A 22450-nucleotide genomic window follows, 5' to 3' on the forward strand; every position below is an offset into this window, starting at 1 on the left:
TGATTGTTGATGATTGTTGATGCTTGTTGATGATTGTTGATGCATATATTGATTGTTAATCATGTATGAAGTATAAATGAAGTATATTAAGGTGTTAATCAACTTAATAAAGAAGGATATTAGAATTATGTTATTCTAATAAAGACGGATATTAAGGTATTGATTATCTTAATAAAGACGGACGTTGGATAGTGTTCCACGTTATTGTTGACGGGCTATATGCCAAAATTGTTGATGAATATATTCATGAGTTTGAGTGCATGCATCATGAATATTTAGGGATATTGGCTTGTCCAATAAAGAAGGATATCGAACTATATTGTTTGATAAAGAAGGATATCGGAGGTGAAATACCCTGATAAAGAAGATGGTACCACATGCATTAGAGGTGTCTAGAGGACATAGCATGAATGTGAAGCATTAGATTGCATTAGGGATTATGTGTGCATTTATGATAAATAATGTTTGACACATACTTGGTAATGTTGATTGTTAATCCGTATGTGAGGAGCAGAGTCCGTCATGACTATAAAATGAACAACGCAGAGTCCGTCATGACTATAAAATGAACAACGCAGAGTCCGTCATGACTATAAAATGAACAACGCAGAGTCCGTCATGACTATAAAATGAACAACGCAGGGTCCGTCATGACCATAATCTGAACCGTGTATTTGTGGTGTTAGATTACATTAGGAACTTTATGTGTATTCCTATTTGTAATTGAGTTATGTGTATTTGTTGATGTTTTGGTATTGTCCGAGACGACGTGAAACTATATGTTTGGTGTATTTTGTGGATGATTGATTAGGTGATAAATGAAGTATATGCATGATATATGAATATGCATGAATGATGGTGATGTATATGTATAATGTATGATTATGCATGTTTTTATGAAGAAGTGTTTAAGTACAATTTACTTACACTTGTATTATTTTGAGTATGTTATCTAACTCTCTTTTATGTGTTATGTGCTGGACCGTTGGGGGTCCAGATTTTACAGGATTTTGTGGTATTCGATGTCGAGTCGTCGGTGAAGCTCCGCTCTGATTGTGACACGGGAAAGGGTTTTATATTGTATATAAAGTCTATTGTCTAGGTTGTTTTGTATAATCAATAAATGCATTAGTTGATTTAACATTTGTATAAACAAGTATTTTTACTAATTAACTACATTAGTATTATTTTGATTGAAGAATGTAATACTCGAACCACAACTTTTATAATATCGAACATTACTTTCCGTTGCGTATTTTGAAAAAGATTTTACTAAGGTAGAAATATATAAATAATGGGTTTGGGTGTTACACTTGCTGCACAAGCCCGCTACAATACATTGACACTAACTCTAAGCACACTTAGAAGCCTATTCCCAACACTTTTATGTTGTATTTTTCTCTCCTAAATTCTAACATCACATACATCCGAATTGTATAAAAATATGAGCGAGTGACACATACATAGATGAAGAACAAAAACAAATATATTATTAACTCATCCATGAACACCTCAACCAGTACTTGTATGGACTTCCAAGAGTAAAATAGTGGTTAATTCATGTTTCATTGTTTCGTCGTTCTTAATAAGGAATTTTCCATTACCACCCCACAAAACACAACCCAAAAAGACAGAATTGTGCTTGGTTTTTAAAAAATATGGGATGCTCTCCTGTATATATATCCATATCCAGTTGCCTTAAATATTTTACAAGGACACAATAGAGTTATGGCTGACCCTTTATGCTCCTTTCAAGTTTCAATGACATGCTTGAAAATTGCAGAGAACAACAAAGAATCACACTTCATTTCCAAAACATATCGATCTGACTCGTTTTTTTACACTCTACTATACACACTTTGTCCTCAATATCAACACAGCCTAATTAGACCGCATTTGCAACCCCGATTGCTTGACCAAAACAATTTTAAATTAAATTAAAAAATAAAATCAAATGAAGATCTAACTTGAAACCCAAAAGAATTTTTCTTTTTCTTTTTCAAAAACCAAGCTCACAACCCTATAAAATTAATGCCACGCAGCTAACTCAACAAAGAGAAAAACCTAAACATTCAAACCACTTCAAAGAGAAAGAGAGAGGTGGAAAATCTCTAGTTTCTCCTCTTCATGAAAAGTAACTTCCTGGGAGCAGTCGCAGTTATGCTAAAAAAAAACACTGATGCTGTCCCTTTAACTTCCGTATGTTCAGTACCATACTGCAAAACAGAGAAGCTCCTTGGATTTAAGATGCGCAACTAGAAAAAGTAGATATAAAATTGTCAAGGAAGAATAATATAATCTTTTATGATAGAAGTTTCTTCTACCTGCAACCTAATCTGCAGGGAGTTGGCAGATGGGTAAGTTTAAGAATCAGAATAACTGAATAGCCATTTTGAGTTTGTTTTGTTTCCATTTGGGCAACTTGTAAAAAGCATCCTTGGACATCCCAAATTTCCCTTTGAACTCCGCAGATGATAGATAAGTCTGCATGCATCAAGTTACAAACAAATCAAAACTAAATGAACAAAAGCCTAATTATAGCTGCATTTCAAAAGAATGGGGAAAAAACAAAAATATGATAAGGAAATAGATATGATGATATTATAGCTAGCTAGCCTATATAGCCTATTTTACCTCTCTTTTAGTTACATCAATGTCCGGCACAGGATCTGTAGAAGTTATTTTAAGGCGTTCATATGGGTAAATCAGGAGACCTTCCTCATCTTCAGCTTCACTTTCTTTCACATCTTCATCTATGGTAAGAGAGTCCACTCTGCCGCTCACAGAATTCTCCTTGTCATTTTTATCAGGGTTTGATTTAGGGGTGATTGGACTCACTTCACATTGTAACAACCCAGAACAGAAAGCACATTGCAACAAAGTGAATTATATTACTCAAAGGGAAAAAAAAGATATTACCCAAAGCAAAAGTGTAACTCAAACGAGGGAGGCGAAAAAAAGGGGAAGCTGGTGTGCAATTATTTCATCAAATGTTTACCTTTAACTGATCGAGGTATCAAACTTTCCCGTGCAGAAGGTGGTTGTTCAAAAGTAGAAGTAAGTGCAGCTATGGCTTTAGATTTTGACGCTAGTATTGCAGAATCTGGTGTCGTAGATTTTGGATACAGCTTTCTAATTACTGGAGGTGGAGTTGAAAGATTCCTAGCATTGGAGCTCTCAAAAGTAGCAGCCAGTGCATTAAAGGCTGGAGACCTTCCCCTCACACGAACACGGTCAGGACTAACAGACATGCTACGAGAGGAACGCTGCTGGGACTTATCAGGCACACTACTAGACCTTCCTCCATATGTAGGTGTTCGCCGTTTTGGTTTCTGAGAATGTATATAATGTATTTCAACAACAAAGCGGATTAAATGCAAATGCAAAGAAAATATATCTGGACAGGCAAAGCAGAGACAATTAAAAGATTAAGTGAATTATAATATGTTTTCTATCAAGGATCAGCAAAAAGAGCACATCTTGGATTCACTAGAAATACAAATTTGTTTTTGCTAAGATAACTTCACAGGTCTTCAAAACTTGGGTCAGATATTGACGTCCAAGGTTTGGACAAACAAAAAAGATTAACTAATAATTAATTGCAGAAAAGTATTTATTTCCGTGTTGTGATTTAAATTTGGTTTTAGATTGTCACACTTTAGTGTTTAATCTATCTATTAATAGGCACTAACTTTTTCTAAGTGATAAGGCCCCGACCCCAATTGAAGTGGACAGGCCTATACAAAATATGCAAAAATCTTACAAAGCTAAATTAGTAGTCAGTTATCCCGAGTCCTTAATTTAAATTTTACAGGCTATTTATACCTACAATAAATTCCATTAAAGGGTTGAGAAAAATCCTTTTAAGTAGAGGTAGCTTTTCAGCCACCAAACTGCTAACATGGGGGAGGGGATATTGGAAACTTGATTTTGAACGAACATTGGGTCCGATGTTATTTATAAATAAAAAAAATATAAAAAAATAAAAAAGAAAGGGAACATTTCATTAGTGACTGTAAAGGAAGATAAGAAAATGAAATGCCTTACATCCAATGGTGCAGCACCCCCATTTTGCACGATTTTAAGCTTCCTTTGAAATGAGTTCCCCAACATCTGGTTAAAAAGGAATTGTCAATATCAGGATGTTAAAAAGCCACATGATTAAATGTTGATAAACTTACTGCAGACTTCGCCGACTCCCAATTAAAAAAGCGAGTGAAAAACGGTGGCTCACTCCCTTCCATGATAACATATACTGGAGCCACGCGAGATAACTTTTCCAGCAGAAAATCATGCTCAATAAATTTCTGCTCAATTCACAATAATGATTAGATAATATGAAAATCATTATTGACAAAGTCTCATGGTCTCCTAAAATTACAGGAATGTTATAGGACTCAACTAAGCATTAAATTAACTAAAGATATCAGAGTCTCTGAAAGAGTAGCCATTAAATTGTGCTATTAGCAAAACCAGTTTTACCTCACCAATTGTTAGCGCCTGCATTCTACTCTTGGGGTCAACCTCCTGGCCAACCCAGACAAAGATTTCTGAGTAACAATCCAAGATGAAAATGTCTTCTGTCATTAAATCATCCTGGGAGAAGTTGTATATCTCCGTCACCTGAAAGAATTGCTCAAGATCAATCCAAGCATTCACATTGTCATAAGCAGCGCAGCACACAGGACAGAGTATTCACCCTTAAAATTTGTAAATGCTTCCTTAGTAAACTGAGCTATTAAAAAAATTAATCCATACACATCTCTCAGACTTATCTGTCTGCATTTTTCACCTAAGTGTGTAAAAGAAACCGTAATGGCCAATACCACCTCTTAGTGAATAATCATCCCCTAGCAATAACATGTTAGATAGTATTTAACCAAGTTAGCTGTATTTTATTCTAATTTGCTGCTCTTATACAATTAGCCATAAGTTTGATTTTGAATAACATCTGCTGTCAATTTCATTAACTTCTTTAAAAAGAAACTATTGAGTAATCTTATCATGTAATCACATACTGAATATCATTATAAATAACTTGATGAACACCTAATATTAGGTTGATGAGGCTTGGGATGAGAGGTAACTGTGAAGGAGTTTCCAGGTGGCTTAGGCCTTGGAGCCAAGATAGCTGGCTGCTCTGATGTTCCCTCTTTCTGTTTTACTGGTACCTGCCTCCGTTTTCTTCTCCTGTTTTTACCATTAACTGGAGAAGGTTCCCAAATTTCAATACTTATTCTACTCTTATACCCATTTGAAAGGCACGCGACAAAGTGAAATGAGTATAGAGGAAACCATTAGAAGGGAGAGGGGAAGTTATAACAAAATGGAAAGGTGACGCTTTGTTATTGGAGGGTACGAAAGAAGGTGAGGTGGTTATAAAGGAAGTATGGGTGACGTGTGAGGGTGATCCCCATCTCAGAGGGGCTGCTCTCATTGTTGATAGTATCATTACTTCCTTTTGCAAAAAAAATCATCTCCATCCACTGTTCATTTACAGTTTTCATTCACCTTTATAAAGAGGGTTCATCCTCTGAGTTTGTTATCAATATAATTTCATCAATTTCTTTATTATTGTGTTTGGATCAATTATAATACCTATCATTTTCCTGCCTCTTAACAGTAGTACCAACGATGTGTATAATGTGTTGTATTCGGAAACTGTATTCCATCCTTGTTTCGTAGCTTAACATTGACCATTTACTATGTTTTTTCAACAATATCAGATTGATCAACCTCGCTTCTGTTTCAATCTTCTTTTTTTTCTTTTTTTTCTTCTGTTTCAATCTTATTAATCACATATAATTAGTGCTTAAAATATGGATCACAAACATCATTAAGTTTTTGTTTATGACAAGCAACTTAAAATACTATAAATGAAATATTGTTTAAAGCCAGCAGACAAGACCTACTTCAACACATCTTCGTACCATTGCATTTCCATAAATTACAAAATTAAGAATATTGTTACCACAGATAATAGATCAGTGGGTGTACTCACCTTTAAGTTTCCTGCTCATTGTTCAATTCGGCGGCAGAAGAAAACCAATACAAGAAAGTCAGCTGTTGCCTTTGAAGGGGGAAAGGGGGTCTGTAAATATCCAGCAAACAAGAAAATGATCCCTTACCTTTTGAGAAGTTGCAACAAAATAGGTGTGGATCACTTTCAGGCTCCCTACTAATCTTTTGACTGGGATATTCTGACTTTCCTCCCAACAAATCCCAAAATTGTTCAGATTCAGTACCTTCCCTTTGTGGTTTTGATTGTAAATTTGGCTGCAGAAATTTGGCAAGCATATGAAAACTAAAACGGAGAAATCTGACTAAACAAATATATAGTGATCTCTTTGGACATTTAAAGCTTAATAAAAACGTGAAATCAATGTCTTCCTACACATCAATTTTGCATCTATGGATGACTAAAATTATATTAGTTTTTTTTTCATAGCAGTGTAATTTCCTGGCTGAGTAATAGGGACAGGGCGTACATCACTGAATAGCATCAAACCCAAACCCCCTATGACAACAGAGGCAATACTAGTGCAATCATGATAAAAATGATAATAACCATATATATAAACCATTTTCAACATGGAAGCATATAAAACTTTACCCACATCTAGCTGCTTGTCCAATACAATTATTTGACCCAAAAACAAACGCTAATTTCTAGGTGTTTGCTTAGACCTATCAATTTTTTTTGCTATAACTTAAACACACATCAGACCTTTATCAAATCCAGCATCCTCTCTACAAGTTCCTGGTCTTCTGCACTTGTATTGCTTCCAGACCAAGTAAAGACCGCAGGCCCATTATGAAGTATATAGCAATAAGAGGAATTCAACGAAGAAGCAACCTGGTTGACACATGAAAAGAAAATTTTATTACATAAACGAAGCAAGTAATTCAAAGGGTGTATCGCCCAATACCACATAACTGGATAGACAAATGACCATTACAAAGGGGGCACGGGGCATACCGGTTCAACTTGTATAGCTTGCATATTGTCTGGTCCAGAGCCTTGGATTCGGAATAATCCTAAACTGTCCTCAGTGTATGTATCATCTGGAATTTCCTTTTCCGCAATGTAAGTCTTGTACCCATCACTAAGTCCGCCCTGATTAAAATGAATAGGAAAAAGTTACATGACCAGTAAAAGATGGTATGTTAGCTTCCACAATATTAGCATCCCACAAACCTTAAAAACAATGAAGGTTTGTAGGATAGAATGAAATTGAATTGGTTCATTGCCTTCGTATATACGAGCCTACAGTCAATTAAAAATACATAATATTAGTGAAGAGAAAAGAAATAAGCTTAGCCAATATTTCCACAAAAAGCCAAAAATACAATTTCCAGAAAAATTACCTGGGAAGCCAGAAACTTCATTGACTCGACCATTTTGCTAACCAGTGAATTAGCTGAAGCCCTTTCTTCCTATTTTCAATTAAAATCTTGTGAGCAATTACAGGCAATAGATTCACAGTGCTCCAAACACAAATTTATAGCAAGACTGAAATATATTCTGTTTATGCATTTATTTAAAACATTCTGGTCCTAAAAAAGTTGCCGGTTCCCAGTATAGTACAATACATAAGGATAAGTCAGCTAGCATTAAATTAATCCCTAGGTCCCAATACATTTTGGGATTTTTTTTTAATAGGTCCCTGCCAACACCAACTCCTAAAAATTTAGGCTGTTTACAACTCTAATAGTTCCTATAGTTTAAAAACTATAAAGCCCTGTAGTTTCAAAAACCAATTTAATAGGATTCCTGAATCCAGTATTCCAATAGGTCCTTATGATGACACAATCTGAAAAAAAAAAGACAAAATAAACTAAACAATAGGGACTCAATTACAGTTTTCAAACTACAGGAACCTATTAATTCCCAACCAACACTTACAAGGACTAACAGATTAATACAACCGCAAATATTTTTCAGCTACAGGTGAACATTTTGTTTCCAGATTATGTCTCTATTTTGAAAGTCAAATCACGTCGAACTAGAAGTACAATTGAACTCAAAATCTTTCACCTCAACACTGTTCTTTCCTATCCACGTTCCAATAAGACAATCATCCTTATCTTCTCCAGGATATGAATATTGAAAGATGAAGCAATCTCCACTATAAAATTTTGATTGATCAGAAGCTGGGAGAAGAATCTTTTCCTGACCGTTCACGCGCCAAACCTGTACAGTTCGAGTAAGACTGATGTTAACTACAGAAATAAAAGAGAAATGTTGAGATTGAACAACACCAAACCACAACAGCTTCACCCAAATACTGGATATCTTCTGAATTTTCATGGAATACTAATTATCAAAATGACTGCAAAGCAACGCAAAATAACAGGTAATATATCAACCAAAACCATGCATAAAACTCAAGAGTTGGAAACTTCACCCAATGTCTAAAGTTGCATCTGTACCTTTGATGTAAATAACATGTTTTCAATTGAATCACGAAATCCAAACAATGTAAAGTGAAATTTTCAGCACAGCAGAGCAAAATGTCCAAAATATTTATTATGCACGATATAAGGCTATAATATATTACAATTTATCGGCATGATAATGGTAAAAGATCAAATGACTAGGGACTAGGGAGGAGGCAATAACGTATTATCACTGCATATTAAATGAAAAAGAAAAGGAAAATAAAGATAAAACCTCCTAAAGCAGAAAATACCCAGAGGGTTAGTATGACTAAACAGAGATAGTATAACTCTACCAAGCCCCAACCCCATCATGCAATAGCTCTCCAGGCTTGAAGGGTGGACAATAAGCAAGCCCGCCTATCTTGTGCTCAAATTCATGTTTTTATTAAAGATTGGAAGTGAGAGGATCAAACTCTAGTAGTCAACTCTATGATAGAAAACACCCCATATGTACTATAAGACTATGTATTCTGCTTTTCATTCTGGTGACCATATATAGGATGGAAGATAGTAGGAGATTAAAGGGTTCTAAAAGATTTTCTCAATAAAAGAAATAAATTACACAGGATATATAAAACCAATAAGAAAAATGACAAAAGTGAAACCGAGTTGCATCAAGAAATGTTGGTCTTGATGGATGATTTGCAACTTGCAGAGTACCTGCAAATGTCCAGTACAGTCAATGTAAGGTTGAGGTTCTTCTTTCACTGCATCAGCTTTCAACAGACCCTTGACATTTACTCCTTGACGTTTCAGAAGTGCTACAATGTACAAAGTTATAAACAAGGGAATAAACTGAGATGACATAATAACTATATAGACAGAAATGTAATGTTAAAAAAAAAAATATTCAGCCATAATTATTTAACACTTGCCTGCTACCTTCCCGCGTCCATCTTCAGATACAGTTACATCCGGGGTCTCAGGCCAAGACTCAAACTTGGACTTAAACAGCACAGTTTCAAATCCTTCAATTACTCGAATTATTTGGGGTTTAGGTTGATCAGTGCCACTGACTAACTCCTGTTATTTGGTCCACATCAAATTAACAGTAATTAGAACATGAAGCATAATTAAAACTTGTAGCAAAATGCTAAGGTATGCAAAAGGAAACGAGGTGTTACATCAGCAACTCCACTTGCACTTTTTCTTTCATCAAGAGAGGTGTTTCTTCCCATCCAGACAAACATTTCCAACCCACAATCCAGAATGTAACATTTATTTGTGTCTAGAAACTCCCTTTTTAAAGAATCATCCTCAACAGGTTCCGCCTGTCCCTTTTCAACACTGCGAAATCGATTTAAAAATTTAAAAAATATACAAATGACCTCCCGAACACAAACTATGTAAAACCTCTTTACTCAAGCAAACCATTAGGAAAAAATGGAAATCGGGAAATGTATGACTTGCACATAACACCAAACAGGATTTAGCATCAAATAATACAATAGAAAGTGAAATTAACCAGGTTTTCCTTTTAACTGTGTTCATTTTCATTTAAATTTAGTTTTCCCAGAAGTATTTCATTAATTGAGTGGAGAAGATGCGAAAAGCATCAATAAGTAGGGTTGAGCAAATAGAGGATAAAAATAGTTAAGAGGTAAAAGCAGGCCAAAGAAAACTATACACTGAACTATACGTCTTTAGAATTAATTAAAGACAGTATTATGATATCATTTAGTCCATGTGGCAAAACCACGCCTAATGGTAAAACATGTTCCAACAGTTCCACGACTCAACCAGCATGTCACACTTCTGCTAACCTAATACCAGTTTAACTGACACAATGTTTTTTATTTGTGCCTTACATTTAAAAGTGTGAAGCTGGATGGAGATGCCATTTTCAGCTTTTCAAACTCCAAGATCTAATCCACACACAACCCAAAATTAAAGGGTGAAAGAAGATTGCAGAAAATATAAACATTTATATATTTCATCCAAACATCATTTCATTTTCACCACGAAAGAACCGAATACATTGGTGGTGCAACCAGAAACAAAATACAAGAGGGGAGACTGAAATAACATCATACCGAAGCAGTTTTGGAGAACGAGAATCAGCAGGCTTATCATTATCACTGGCTGTTTTTCGTGGAAGTGGAGCGAATCCACCAAAGAAACCCCAGAATTCCCCAGTTTCAGGATCAGCCATTAACTTTCCATCCTCTGCTTGGAAGTTCAAGAAGACATTCAATTAATACAAACCAGTAATCACCTTTCAAAATTCAAAATATACCTGTAGACTTACCGATAGCAGCTATCTCGCATTTCCCCTCATGGTAGGTATCCTTAATATACTGTACAACTTCCAAAGCTTTAGCCCTTTCTTGAATAGATGAATTGGAACCATTAAATTGGAAGATTTTTGACTCAGTGTCAAGAACAAAAATATCATCATGGTTGAGTGAAGATCGAGCAAAAGGAACCTGTAAAAAAACAAATGGCTACTCAGCATGCAGAAAACAATGTTTCTGTATGTGTGCACCTGCCTGATCTAGTGTGATCAATGACATGTGATACTCAAACCTTAATGGCAGATGGAAAAAAAATGTCAAACTTGCCTCTTTGACGTGTACAACATGTTTCCCTCTGCATACAAACAACCGTGTCTTGTGCTTTTCAGCCTCGGCATGTTTAAAACCAGAAGCAACACCACCTTCTTGAGGTATAATACAAGGTTTGAAATACGACAGGAACTTTTCAGTTTCATGGCCCTGTACTTCCCGATATTGAACAGCACGTCCTCCAAGAGCTGCATCCAGCTCAACTGTCTTGATGGCTGCAACACCAGCTTCATCCTGTTTTAAAATTACCATCATTACCTAGCTAATACTTAAAATAAATTTGTAAAAACCTACAAATATATCACCTGGTTAATGCTTAAATAATAACAACTTTACCTGACTGGTGTCTTTACCAATCCAGTAATGGATGTCATGACGCAGAGCACCACTTTTTGATGCAGTTGTCTACAGAAAAAAATAAAATCTAAAATGAAATATGAATATTCATACTAGAAAAAACCAAGCATCATGTATGATGCAGTATGCACAAGCAGCATGATTAAAGGAACAAACTATCCGGTTAGTAGTTAATATGACCAAAAATCAGAAGGAAGTGCTACTGATGAATATATGAAACTTGTATCAAAGACCTCATATTCTCATAAACTATATTTCTTGGCAAGGGGAACCAAAGCTCATGGGAAAGAAGCCAACAATGTTCTATAGATAAATGCATGCTCACATATGATTAAAAAAACAGTGCACATTGTAAATACATATATCATTCTTTTAACCTGAGGACACATTATGTACCAAAACTGATAAATGCATTGAAGTTCCAAAATAAATGTCGTCCTTAGAAAAAGGAACATAACTGAGAAGAAGACAACAATGTCCTTAAGCTAAACTTGTTCTCATATATACAATCAAGAGAGGATCATTTATTTTGTAAATACAGCTATCATCAATTTAAACCAAGGACACACTGTAACAAACTGAAAAATATACAGAGCTTACATAATGAATGTTTGCCAAAGAAAAATGAAGACTGAAATCAATTTTACAAGTCATTACTACCAATGTGGTGATTTTTATCATTCGTGGAACATCAATTGTTTCAAAAATATCAATTGTTTAAAAGTTATAAAGTCCATGCAAAATAATTATAAACAGAAAATTAAGATTCCTGAAAAAGCAGATACCAATTTAGGCGCATTGTATGAAACTACAACTGAATAATCACTTGGAAATATGGTTTACCTTTAAGATCACATAGGAATCCCCAGTGAAAAATTTTCCATATGAGGACTTTGGAACAGGTACTGGATTAAAATTCTCAATACGCCATATTTCAAGTCCACTATTTATAGTTAAGGAGAATCATGCATAAGATGTTAATATTGACAATCTGATAAATAATAAACAGTACAATATGTTAATTAGATGCAGGATACGCCTTTTGTCCAGCTCCCTGGAAAACTGGATCCAAATCTCTCATGGAAACTGCCATAATATTATTCTACTATTTGGTCCTTCACAACCTAGCTTATATATAGCAATAATATCCTGAAAGGGAACCATAATAATATAATGAATTAATAAAAAAGCAAGATCAAAGTTTACTGAAGCTGCCAAAATAGAAGGCGAAAAGTGAAATGCAAATGCTTCCACCAACAGTATCAATCAACAAACTCTGGTTCGGAATTAACGTTTTTAGAAAATAGATAAGATTATCAAATGTCGTAAAATATACATATGGTCAGCATCATTAATCATTCATTTGATATTTTTTTCTGACAAAGGTAATTAATGTTAATACAAAATGAAGCAGGGCATAGCATGACTTTCATTAGGCTACAAAAATAATGAATTCATCCTCCCTGAGATATGGTAAAGTTCACTACTAACTGAAAATCCTCCCATTTATGTTCAGCACTTCACAAACACTTGTATAGCCTTTTCAATTTTAAGCTCTAGAAATATCTCCCCATCTAACATTAGGAATTTGAAGTGCATTAAGAACTTAATTTCCTATATTGGTGTTCCTCAAGTTAAGACAGTTGAAACCAAGAATAGGAATACATCCTAAGCATGTCATTATCAGCAACTACAGACTCACTCATTGCTGTCTGTCCAGACACATTGAAGACACTATACACAAATAGCTTGCATTTAGAGGAAGCATCATGCAAGCCTGTCATTAAAGTTGGTTGGATTAAAACATAACATGAACAAAGAACCCAGAAAGAAAATTGCATCTTTTGTCAACATGTCTGTACAGCATACCTACTAAGAGCTAAATATTTTTGGTAGCCACCGCTGTATGATTACTACTACATGAAGAAAGCAAATAAAAAAAACAGACACCCTCACATTTGCATGCATAAAACAAAGGTTTTTCACTGCCATTGGAAAAGAAGCCTATTAATTAATAGCAATTATACTATTCTAGAAAATAGGCGTGTTTGGTTAATCAGCTTATAAGCACTTATAAGTTACTATGGGCTCTGTAGTTAATAATGGCGGCACGGCGGCCCTACGCTATTCAATACAATGTTGCGGTGCAGAATAGTGTTGCAATCGTAGCGGTGTATACAGACTGAACTTAACCATGGCTAAAAGAGGAGGACTGTCCAATCCTATATAAGCCCTCCCACCAGGTTCGTGACGCCTGAGGTGGGACTCCAAGTTGGATTCATGATTCATGAAAGCTTCGTTGAACATGGAAACCGGTAACACAGTTTTTGTTGCGTGGCTATCGCAGATTAAGTTCCCCATAATTTATGGGGAACTTATTGAAGCTAAAAATAGGTCAGTAACATATCATAAGTTAGTAGTAATTTTTATAACTACATTTAAACACTAATATAAATATTTGTAATAAGTAAAATAAACTTTGTCCATAAGGCTTAGCTCATCTAGCAAATGTAAGTATTGCTAAGTTGGACACTTTCACCCGGGTTCGAACCCAGGATGTGAATTTTTTATGATAATTGTCACTATGTCTATGAACCAAAAAACAATTAAAACTAAAATAAGGTTTTTCAATGAGTCCCTAATTTGCCTAATAATATAAAATAATGAAACACATATATTTGTGTTATTAAATATTGACCCTTCAATCTTACATGTATGTATGATGAAGAATTTTATTTAGATTTTTAGATTTAAAAGCAAAACCAATATTTACAACACTATCCAGCAAACACCTGAAAAACATGCGCAAAATTGTGCAAACAAGTAAAAGAATTCCAAAATCACGAGAATTCTCCTTGTAATAACACGCCCCAACGCATCCACATGCAATAAAACGCTCAAATGTCATCGAACTGTACAATTGAAGCTAAATCATACCACACCTACAAAACTGACACGTATGCACGCAATATTATGTACACATCACAGAATCTCGAAAACAACCATGCCAATCATTTTCCATTTTCCAAAATCCCAAACTTCAACATCTTCTAATTTTTCAACAATTAAAATTAAACTAATTAATCAATTCATTAAACTAATCCTTCAAATTTCAACATCCAAAAAACAAAGGAAAAAAACGCAATGTTCAATTCAAGTCAACAAAATTCAATCACAAATCAAATCAATCAAGAACTAGATCGAAATTCAAGCTAAATCAACACAGTTTCAGTAACAAACAAACAAACAAAAAAATCGATTAAAAAATTCTTCAATTCTTCGTACCTGGAAAAGAAGCAGAAACAGCAGTAATCGATTTTGACTTAATCAGAATAAGCAGCAAAAACAGAAAAATCGAGAAACGAAGAAGAACACAAGTACAAAGCCACAATCTCGAGCTGAAAAAAGAATCGGAATCGAAAATTGAAAGTAAAAGTAAATAAATTAAGTTGATGAATCGAAGTGAATATGTATCAAGTAGAGCAGATCCAATCGGGAAAGAGAATTGGTGAAAATTGGAGAGTGTTTGGAAGGTACGGAAAATGGAAGGAAAAAGGGAGGAGAAAAGTGAGAGAAAGGAAAGTGGTGACGATGGAAGAAGAAAAAGAAAGAAGAATTTTAGAGAGAGAGAGAGAGAGAGAGAGAGAAAAAAAGGAATAATAATATTAAGGGGGAAGGGAATAGAAGAAGAAAAAAAAAGTTGAAGTGAGAGAGAAAGAGAAAGGGAGGGAAGAATGATGAAATGCCAGGCGTGCTTATCACTAACGGCAACAAAATTTCTTCCTTCTTACAACCCCACACTACATACACCTCACATATGAACTGTAAATTTGCTGCTTTTTTTTTAATATTATTATTTTTTTTCAAAGTCTCCCTAATTAAATTTTTAGTTTTGTTTTATTTTGGCATATTTGTTCATTATCTTTATTTTAGGTTTTAAGTCGGTCGTTTATCTTTTAAGTTTTAAAAGTTTTAATTTGGTCATTTTAGTCAAATTTTTGTTTAAATCGTCTACATGGCTAATGAGTTTGCGTACGCGGACCATTTAGGAGAGTTTGCGTACGCGGACCATTTAGGAGGGTACTTTGTACAAGTTTTAGAAGAAATTAACTCAAAATTTAACAAAAAGTTAGAAAAATTAACTCAAAATTTAACGAAAATGACCAACTTATGTTGAGATCAATAACACAAGGGACTAACTTAAAACTTTTAAAAGATAACAGACCAACTTGAAATCTAAAATAAAGATAAGAGACCAAAAATGTAATTAAGTCTTTTATTTTTTAGTCCTCGATTATTAGAGAAAGACACAATTTAGAGTTCGACTGTGAGTAAGTAAAATATGATCAATAATTATTTTTTGTATGAATCGAACTCAAAATCTCTTGAACAATTTATTTTAAGATAAATTCATTAACTACTTTAACTTGATTATTTTGTTAAATTATTTATTTAATCAAGTTATCAACTCAAGTGGTTAATGATTTTTCGTCAATAATAAATTATTTGAAAGAACCTAATTTAGATAATTTCTATGTTAAAATTCAGATTATATATTGATATTCATTCCCTCGTAAGCAGATGGTTAAGGACATGTTTGTCTTAGATTTTAAAAAAATAATCATTTTTTATGTTCCAATGATGTTTGTGTGTAAGCTTCTTACACAAAAATTACTTTGAAAGTTATTTTAATTAATTAAAAAAAAATCATTTTTAATAGAAAGAAGATAAACACGTAATTTTTAGTCAAAAAAAAAATAAACACGTAATTTAGGTGTCTATATTTTTTCAACCATATTATTGAAAAACTATTTTGACATGCTTGATTTTTTACTTAAATATTTTTCATTTGTGTTCATTTGAACATCAAAGTACTAACATTATATGCGGCATCATATTTTTTTTTTAAAGGCTGTGGTATCATATATACTTTTTTTTTTTTCACAACATGCAATCATATATAATATAATACTTATATCTATCTATCTTCTACAATTTACCCGCATTTCAAAAATACATAAAGAAAAAACATTTAACACCTTATTTTACAATAACTTTTTCAGATTTTGCTTTGTTGTTTTATGTTATTTATTTGCTCGTGACTTATGACATATGCTAGTTGAAGTACTTTTTGGAGGATGTGGTGTGGGGTAGTAATAATAGTGAAAAATCCTTCAGATTACTGTTAAGTTTCTTTGTTTGTTTCTATATACGGAGTAACTCACTTACTACGCTTAGTATGTTTCTTGGGGTGTCCCTTTGTGGAAATTTTTAGTGATAATGAGATTAATATATGCTTATAAAGTAAGATAGTGGTCCAATAAGAAGGTACTATACTATATGGTAGATTTGTAGGTGAAGATTTAATTCAATGTAACGTAATTAATTGGGTTTAAGTTGGATTCAACTGTCATGGTATAATGGTACCTCATCAATGTTCAATGTTCAAACACAGTGAGGAAACAAAACACCAAAAGGGTGAAAGTGTAGTGTAAACGGAAAGTAAACACAACTTAAATAGTAAAAATTTATTAATCGTTATTAGTCGATTCTAAGGTTGGATACCGAATTTTCAAGAAGAAAAAAATGGACACTTAATTTAGCGTTGGTATGTCTATCCGTAAGGATAAAGGTTAATTTATTAAAACAAAGACAATGTGGTTCGAAGAGCACTGATCGTGGAAGCGAAAGTGTTGGGTTTGAAAGAGGCTCTAATTTGGTTAGGTGGTATGAAAATATCGAGAATGTCGATTGAGCCAGATTGCATGCTAGTGATTGACGGTATTTTTTTTTTACTCACGACAATCTTTTTTATACCTTTAGTAATCACACGGAATTTGGCATTATATTGAAAACTAGAACTTTGACCCATGTGGTGCATGGGTCTAATTAGGTGTAATATGTAACAATAAAAAATAAAATACAAAAATTCTAAGAGCATTTTCAATAAGAGTAGTATAGGGAATTTCATGGACTAATTATTCTATATTTTTTTATGTGCTTATTTTATATTTTATATATTTTTTAAATAATTTTGGAACCCCATCGTTTTGTTTACTTATTAAAAAAAATTGCTGATAACTAAAGGTTAAAAAATTGATGATAATTAAAGGTTAAAAAAAAATTAAAGACATAATCAAGAACATAAACTTAAGTAGACATCCATAAATAAATAAAAATTGTGATTAATTCTGCCGTTCAAATTTATTGAAAACAGGGTTAACATATTAGGATTCCTAAATTCTTTCATAATTGAAGCACATGTTTTTGCGGTTGAAAGGTTTTATTGTAAGTAAGGTTTTATTGAAAGGTTTTTTAATATAAAGTTGCAATAAAAAGAAAGAGAAAATGAGAGGGGAAACAATTTGGTTTAGGGTTAGCTTATGTTCGCAAGCTTATAATATAAGAGATTATCAGTTTTTAATTGTTTAAATTGTGCAATGAAAATTGATGGTGCTTAATTGTCGTATGAAATCTTTCCTATGAAAGTTGATGGAGCTTAACACTTTGTGGACATAATTTAAATCACAATTGGTCTGCTAGTGCATATTGTATTAATTGATCTTCGGTTAATATTAAATCTGCAATGTTAAAATCAAAATAATGAATGTGATTAGTGACATGACTATGGTTGTGTTTGGTTGTATTGCAAAAAAATTGATTTAGCATAATTGAGTTTGATAATACCTTTCCAAATTACACGTGATAATAACTTTCCAAATCTCACATGATAATTATTCTCTAAATTTATGATACGGTAGGAAAAAAAAATCATTGATCAGGAAAGACATAAAAATATTTCGTGATGAATAATATAGTCAAAGATAATTTTGATATGATATACTTTTAAAATTGATGGTGTTTATCAATTATTGCACATAATTTTAATCACAATTGGTATACTTGCCATAGTGGTTGCAAATATTGTCTTGCACTGAAGTATTGCGGGTTCGAATCCTAGTAAAGACAAAATTGTATTATTTTTTAATAAAAATTGTAAGATAAAATAGAGGGAAAACAAATTAGGGTTTAGAATTTGCTTGTGTATACAAGCTTATAATATAAAAGATTTGCCGTGTGCCGGTATGTTATCTTTTTTCCAAATTACTCCAATATTTGATTCTAAAAAATATCAGTTTTTTCTTTTGTTGGTAAACAAAATGAATTTTATCACAAAAGACTCGCATACACAATTGCTGAATTTTTAAGTTGATGAATTGGGGCATAGGATTGTCTATACAGGGTAGCCTTGGCTAGCTTTTTTTATAATTTATTTAAATTTTGTATATTTTTATATTAATATTTAACTACTATAATAATGTAGATTTAGCTACCCAAATAAGTTTATTTATGAAAATTCAGTAGAAATATGAAATAGAAAGAAAAAAAAATATTACTTAATTACTTGATAGATAATTTATTTTTCTTATTTTGACACTTTTGCTATTTATAGTAACTATAAAAAAATTGTCAACAGGAAAATTGTTAAGACAAAGTTAATAATTATATTTTTTAACATTTAACCCTTCATAAAATTTCGATGGACTTCACCACTATAAAATATATTCAGTTTAAAAATATCAATATTTATGAGTTAAATTAGACTTTGTAGATAAATAGTTAAGTATACTTATATTTATTATGGATGAGTACTACTTATTGCAAGATAACTTGTATTTATTTTCATCAAATTTTATTTATAAATTTTGGCTTTATAGGCTATGACTTTTTTTGGACAGTGAAATGCATGTTTGTTTATGTGGGTTTCTAATTTTTAAAGAAATGACATAAAGGGAAAAGACTTGTCCAAGAAACACTTGAAGAATTGGCAATGTGAGAGTAATGTGACATGTTCATTAGAAGGATTTGATGCCAAAAAGAGGGAAACTCAGAAAGGTCGGTCACCGGCTAACACTATTATTTGGTGTAAATTGTCTTAAAGCCCTTATGTGTGGGCCTCTTTGGTTGCTACTAGTAACTTTAATGGATGAAAAAAGTGGAGGCAACTTTCCATTATTTAACATAATTTTTAAAAATTTGTAAAAAAAATAAAATAATAAAAAAATTCCATCAATCCTAAAACTTTAATCTTTTTTGAGTTTTGCACGCATATTAAGAAATAATAAAGATCGACAAGTTAAGTCATTTTTACTCTTACTTTATTAATAAAGATAAATTTTATTTAATTAATGTTTTAGTTTTTATAAGAGTACAAATGATAAAATATTATTAATTTTGCATTGATTTTTTAAAAGAACGAATATTTGAGACAAAACTAAAAAACTAAAAGGACCGAAGATTTGGGACGCAGAGAATAAATTTTAAAGAAAAATCATTGTGCTATACTTTGGTGGTTAGACAAATTGTATAGCATACATATAGTTTAGTTAATGACTAAAAATTTCATATTTAAGGTGAATGAGTGGAATGTCCGGGGTTCGAACGTCTGCACCTACATATAAAATACAATGCCCCTATTAACTGAGTTAAGTCAACGGGGACAAATTTTTAGATATTCTAACGACTGTGTATATAACATGAAACATGAAACATATAAAATGCAATGCCCCTATAGGGAGCTTCGCCCCTACATACAAGTAGAGAAGATAACATGAAACATAATAGGCTAAATTAGACAATCGGTCTCTTAACCTATTTATTAATTTTATATTTGTCTTTTAACTGATTAACGTTATAAGTTGGTCCTTTAACTTTCATGCATTTTGTTTTTCATATTAGTCCTTTATGTTAGTTTTTCTCAAAAAAAAAAATGTTAACTTTGCTTTATGTTATCTGCTATATGTACGCATATATGATTTATTTATGAGTAATATTGTAAGGCATACTAGTGAACATGATTATGAGTTCATAATTTTTTCTCAAACTTGAGATAAATACACTATCAACATGTTAAAAAGGGAGTGTTCTTGTAGAAAATAGCTATTGACAGATTTTTCTTTTCAACAAACCACTAATTTCAGTGTGTAGTGTAACACCCGACTTTTAACTACTACCTCCATTCTTTTTTAAGTGTTCAAAAACGTCGAATTTAGTGTTCCTATTTAACTGTCCATTTGGTGTTTTAAGGGTACGATTTGTCAATGGTACCCTTTTGTTAATTACTCTTATTTTTTTCAATAAAACTAATTAATGCTATATATTTGGAAAACTAAAGTTTTTTTGGTACATAACATATTAAATTTTGTTTTTTTTTTTGTACATAATATATTAAATTTATTGGGAAAAAAAAGTGTGTGCAAAAAAACTAGGAATTTATTGGTGGATTAAAATTAGGGTATAATAGGAAGATAAAGTGCAAAATAATACTTTCTTTGGTGTTACTATTCTAAACGGACACTTAAAAAGGAACGAAGGGAGTATTATTTTATTTAGGATTTACTCAATTTCTAATTTTCTTTACAAAGGACTTGTTTGTTTTGGTGTATTTGTGTGCTATTTTTTTTTTTTTGTGTTTGTATGCTATTATTTTGGCGTGTATAATACAGTAATTAATTAAGGAGAATATAGCGTAGGGGTGACCAAATTTTGAATAAATATTAATTAGATAAAATTTAGGAGATTTTTAGTAAATTAAATGAGAAGAGAAAAAGAAAATTAGGAGAAATTGAGGAGGGGTGCCAAGGTTAAATAGCGCGTAAAAATGGGGGTAGGAGCTAGCAAAAGAGTAAAGAAAAAGGTAAAGGAGAAAGTGGGTTTAGTTGTTAGTAGCAAAAAGGGGGGTGTAGAAGAAATCTTGCTATCAAAAATTGGGGAAAATGTACTGATTCATATTATGACAATAGATTCAGTTTCAAACTTATGTGCAAAAATTGAGGTGAAAATGCAATGTTATGTGTTCAGTTCCGTGTGTACAATCGGAAGATTATAAGGTGATACTTTGTTTGATGTGCAAGAAAGTTTCTTTTCAAACATTCACTTAGCGTATGGCCATACATTATTAGTGTGAGAATGTTCATATGCAGCATAATTATTGTGTTCACATAAGTTAATTTGTCTCATAAATTAAGTTAATAGTATGATTTCCCCATTATTATGCACTAGATACTACTCCCTCAGTCCCTTTATATTAACCCCTCTGACTAATTTCACGTTTATTAAGAAAAATTGGTAGTGTAATTAATGTGTGTATTTTATATGTAAAGATTACTAGATTGGCCTTTTTATATTTTAAAAGTAAATTTTTTGTTTGCCTTTATGTAAATTGTTAGCAACATGATTGAGTGTACAAATGGCTAAAAGTGGGAATTTTGGTTGCTCAAGGCTAAAGCAAATTGTCATATTGTCATATTGTCTTTTATTGCAATCCTACAAAATCAAAAAGTATTGATATTCTCAAAAACATGGAGTTATAAGACGTCGCTCAAATGCAATTAAAATCTTTTTGAAGGAAGAAAACAAAATAGAAAGGCTAAAGTTTTGTTTGTCAATGTTGGAAAGTAGTACAATACCACATGATCCAACTTTCAAAACCATGCACAATATTGTTCATATAGATGAGAAGTGGTTTTACATGACAAAAAAGTCTATGAACTACTACATGCTACCGGAAGAAGATATGCCGGAATGCAATTGCAAGAGTAAAAAATTCATTGGAAAAATAATGTTTTTAGTTGCAGTTGCTCGTCCAAGATATGGTTCCGATGATAATGAAACTTTCTCTTGAAAAATAGGAGTCTTTCCTTTTGTGACCAAAGAGCAAGCAATGCGAACAAGTGTGAATAGAGTTGCAGGTACTCTAGAAACAAAACTCATCACTTCGGTCAATAGAAACGTTAGTAGAAGGTTCCTATTAGAAAAAGTCATTCATGCCATAAAAGAAAAATGGCCGCGAGATGCGATAAACGAGCCAATTATCATTCAACAAGACAATGCAATATTTCATATTAATGAGAATGATAGTGATTTTTGTCAAATTGCAAAGGAAGACGGGTTCAATATCTAATTAATGTGTCAACCTCCAAACTCGTCTGACTTAAATATCTCAGACTTTGGTTTCTTTAGAGCTATTCAATCAGTACAATATAAAGAAACACCTAAGACAATTGACGAGCTTATTAAGGCAGTGG

At 32.6% G+C, this 22450-nt stretch overlaps 1 protein-coding gene across 1 annotated transcript; it reads right to left on the reverse strand.

Moving 5' to 3' along the window:
• Positions 1-1777: 1777 nt before the first annotated feature.
• LOC123885216 (villin-4-like) lies at positions 1778-15154 on the reverse strand. The gene is made up of 24 exons (XM_045934489.1): positions 14649-15154; positions 12401-12512; positions 12207-12306; positions 11343-11411; positions 11004-11240; positions 10691-10868; positions 10476-10608; positions 9567-9729; positions 9318-9465; positions 9103-9203; positions 8039-8194; positions 7369-7437; positions 7199-7267; positions 6980-7117; positions 6728-6856; positions 6129-6276; positions 6002-6012; positions 4483-4623; positions 4182-4307; positions 4048-4113; positions 2999-3332; positions 2635-2837; positions 2325-2484; positions 1778-2216 (listed from the first exon to the last, which is right to left on the reverse strand). Exons 2-23 carry the CDS (start codon positions 12454-12456, stop codon positions 2371-2373), a joined length of 2889 nt encoding a protein of 962 aa, XP_045790445.1. The 5' UTR covers positions 12457-12512; positions 14649-15154; the 3' UTR covers positions 1778-2216; positions 2325-2370.
• Positions 15155-22450: the final 7296 nt, after the last annotated feature.

This window comes from Trifolium pratense, linkage group LG5 (genome assembly GCF_020283565.1).
Source record: "Trifolium pratense cultivar HEN17-A07 linkage group LG5, ARS_RC_1.1, whole genome shotgun sequence".
NCBI classification, from domain to species: Eukaryota; Viridiplantae; Streptophyta; class Magnoliopsida; order Fabales; family Fabaceae; genus Trifolium; species Trifolium pratense.

Coding starts and splice junctions, on each gene's coding strand:
- LOC123885216 (XM_045934489.1), bottom strand. CDS start 12,456: ATGGCAGTTTCCATGAGAGATTTGGATCCAGTTTTCCAGGGAGCTGGA. Junction 8,195..9,102: donor ACTGTACTGGACATTTGCAG/GTACTCTGCAAG, acceptor CGAACTGTACAG/GTTTGGCGCGTGAACGGTCA. Junction 2,485..2,634: donor TTGATGTAACTAAAAGAGAG/GTAAAATAGGCT, acceptor TGATGCATGCAG/ACTTATCTATCATCTGCGGA.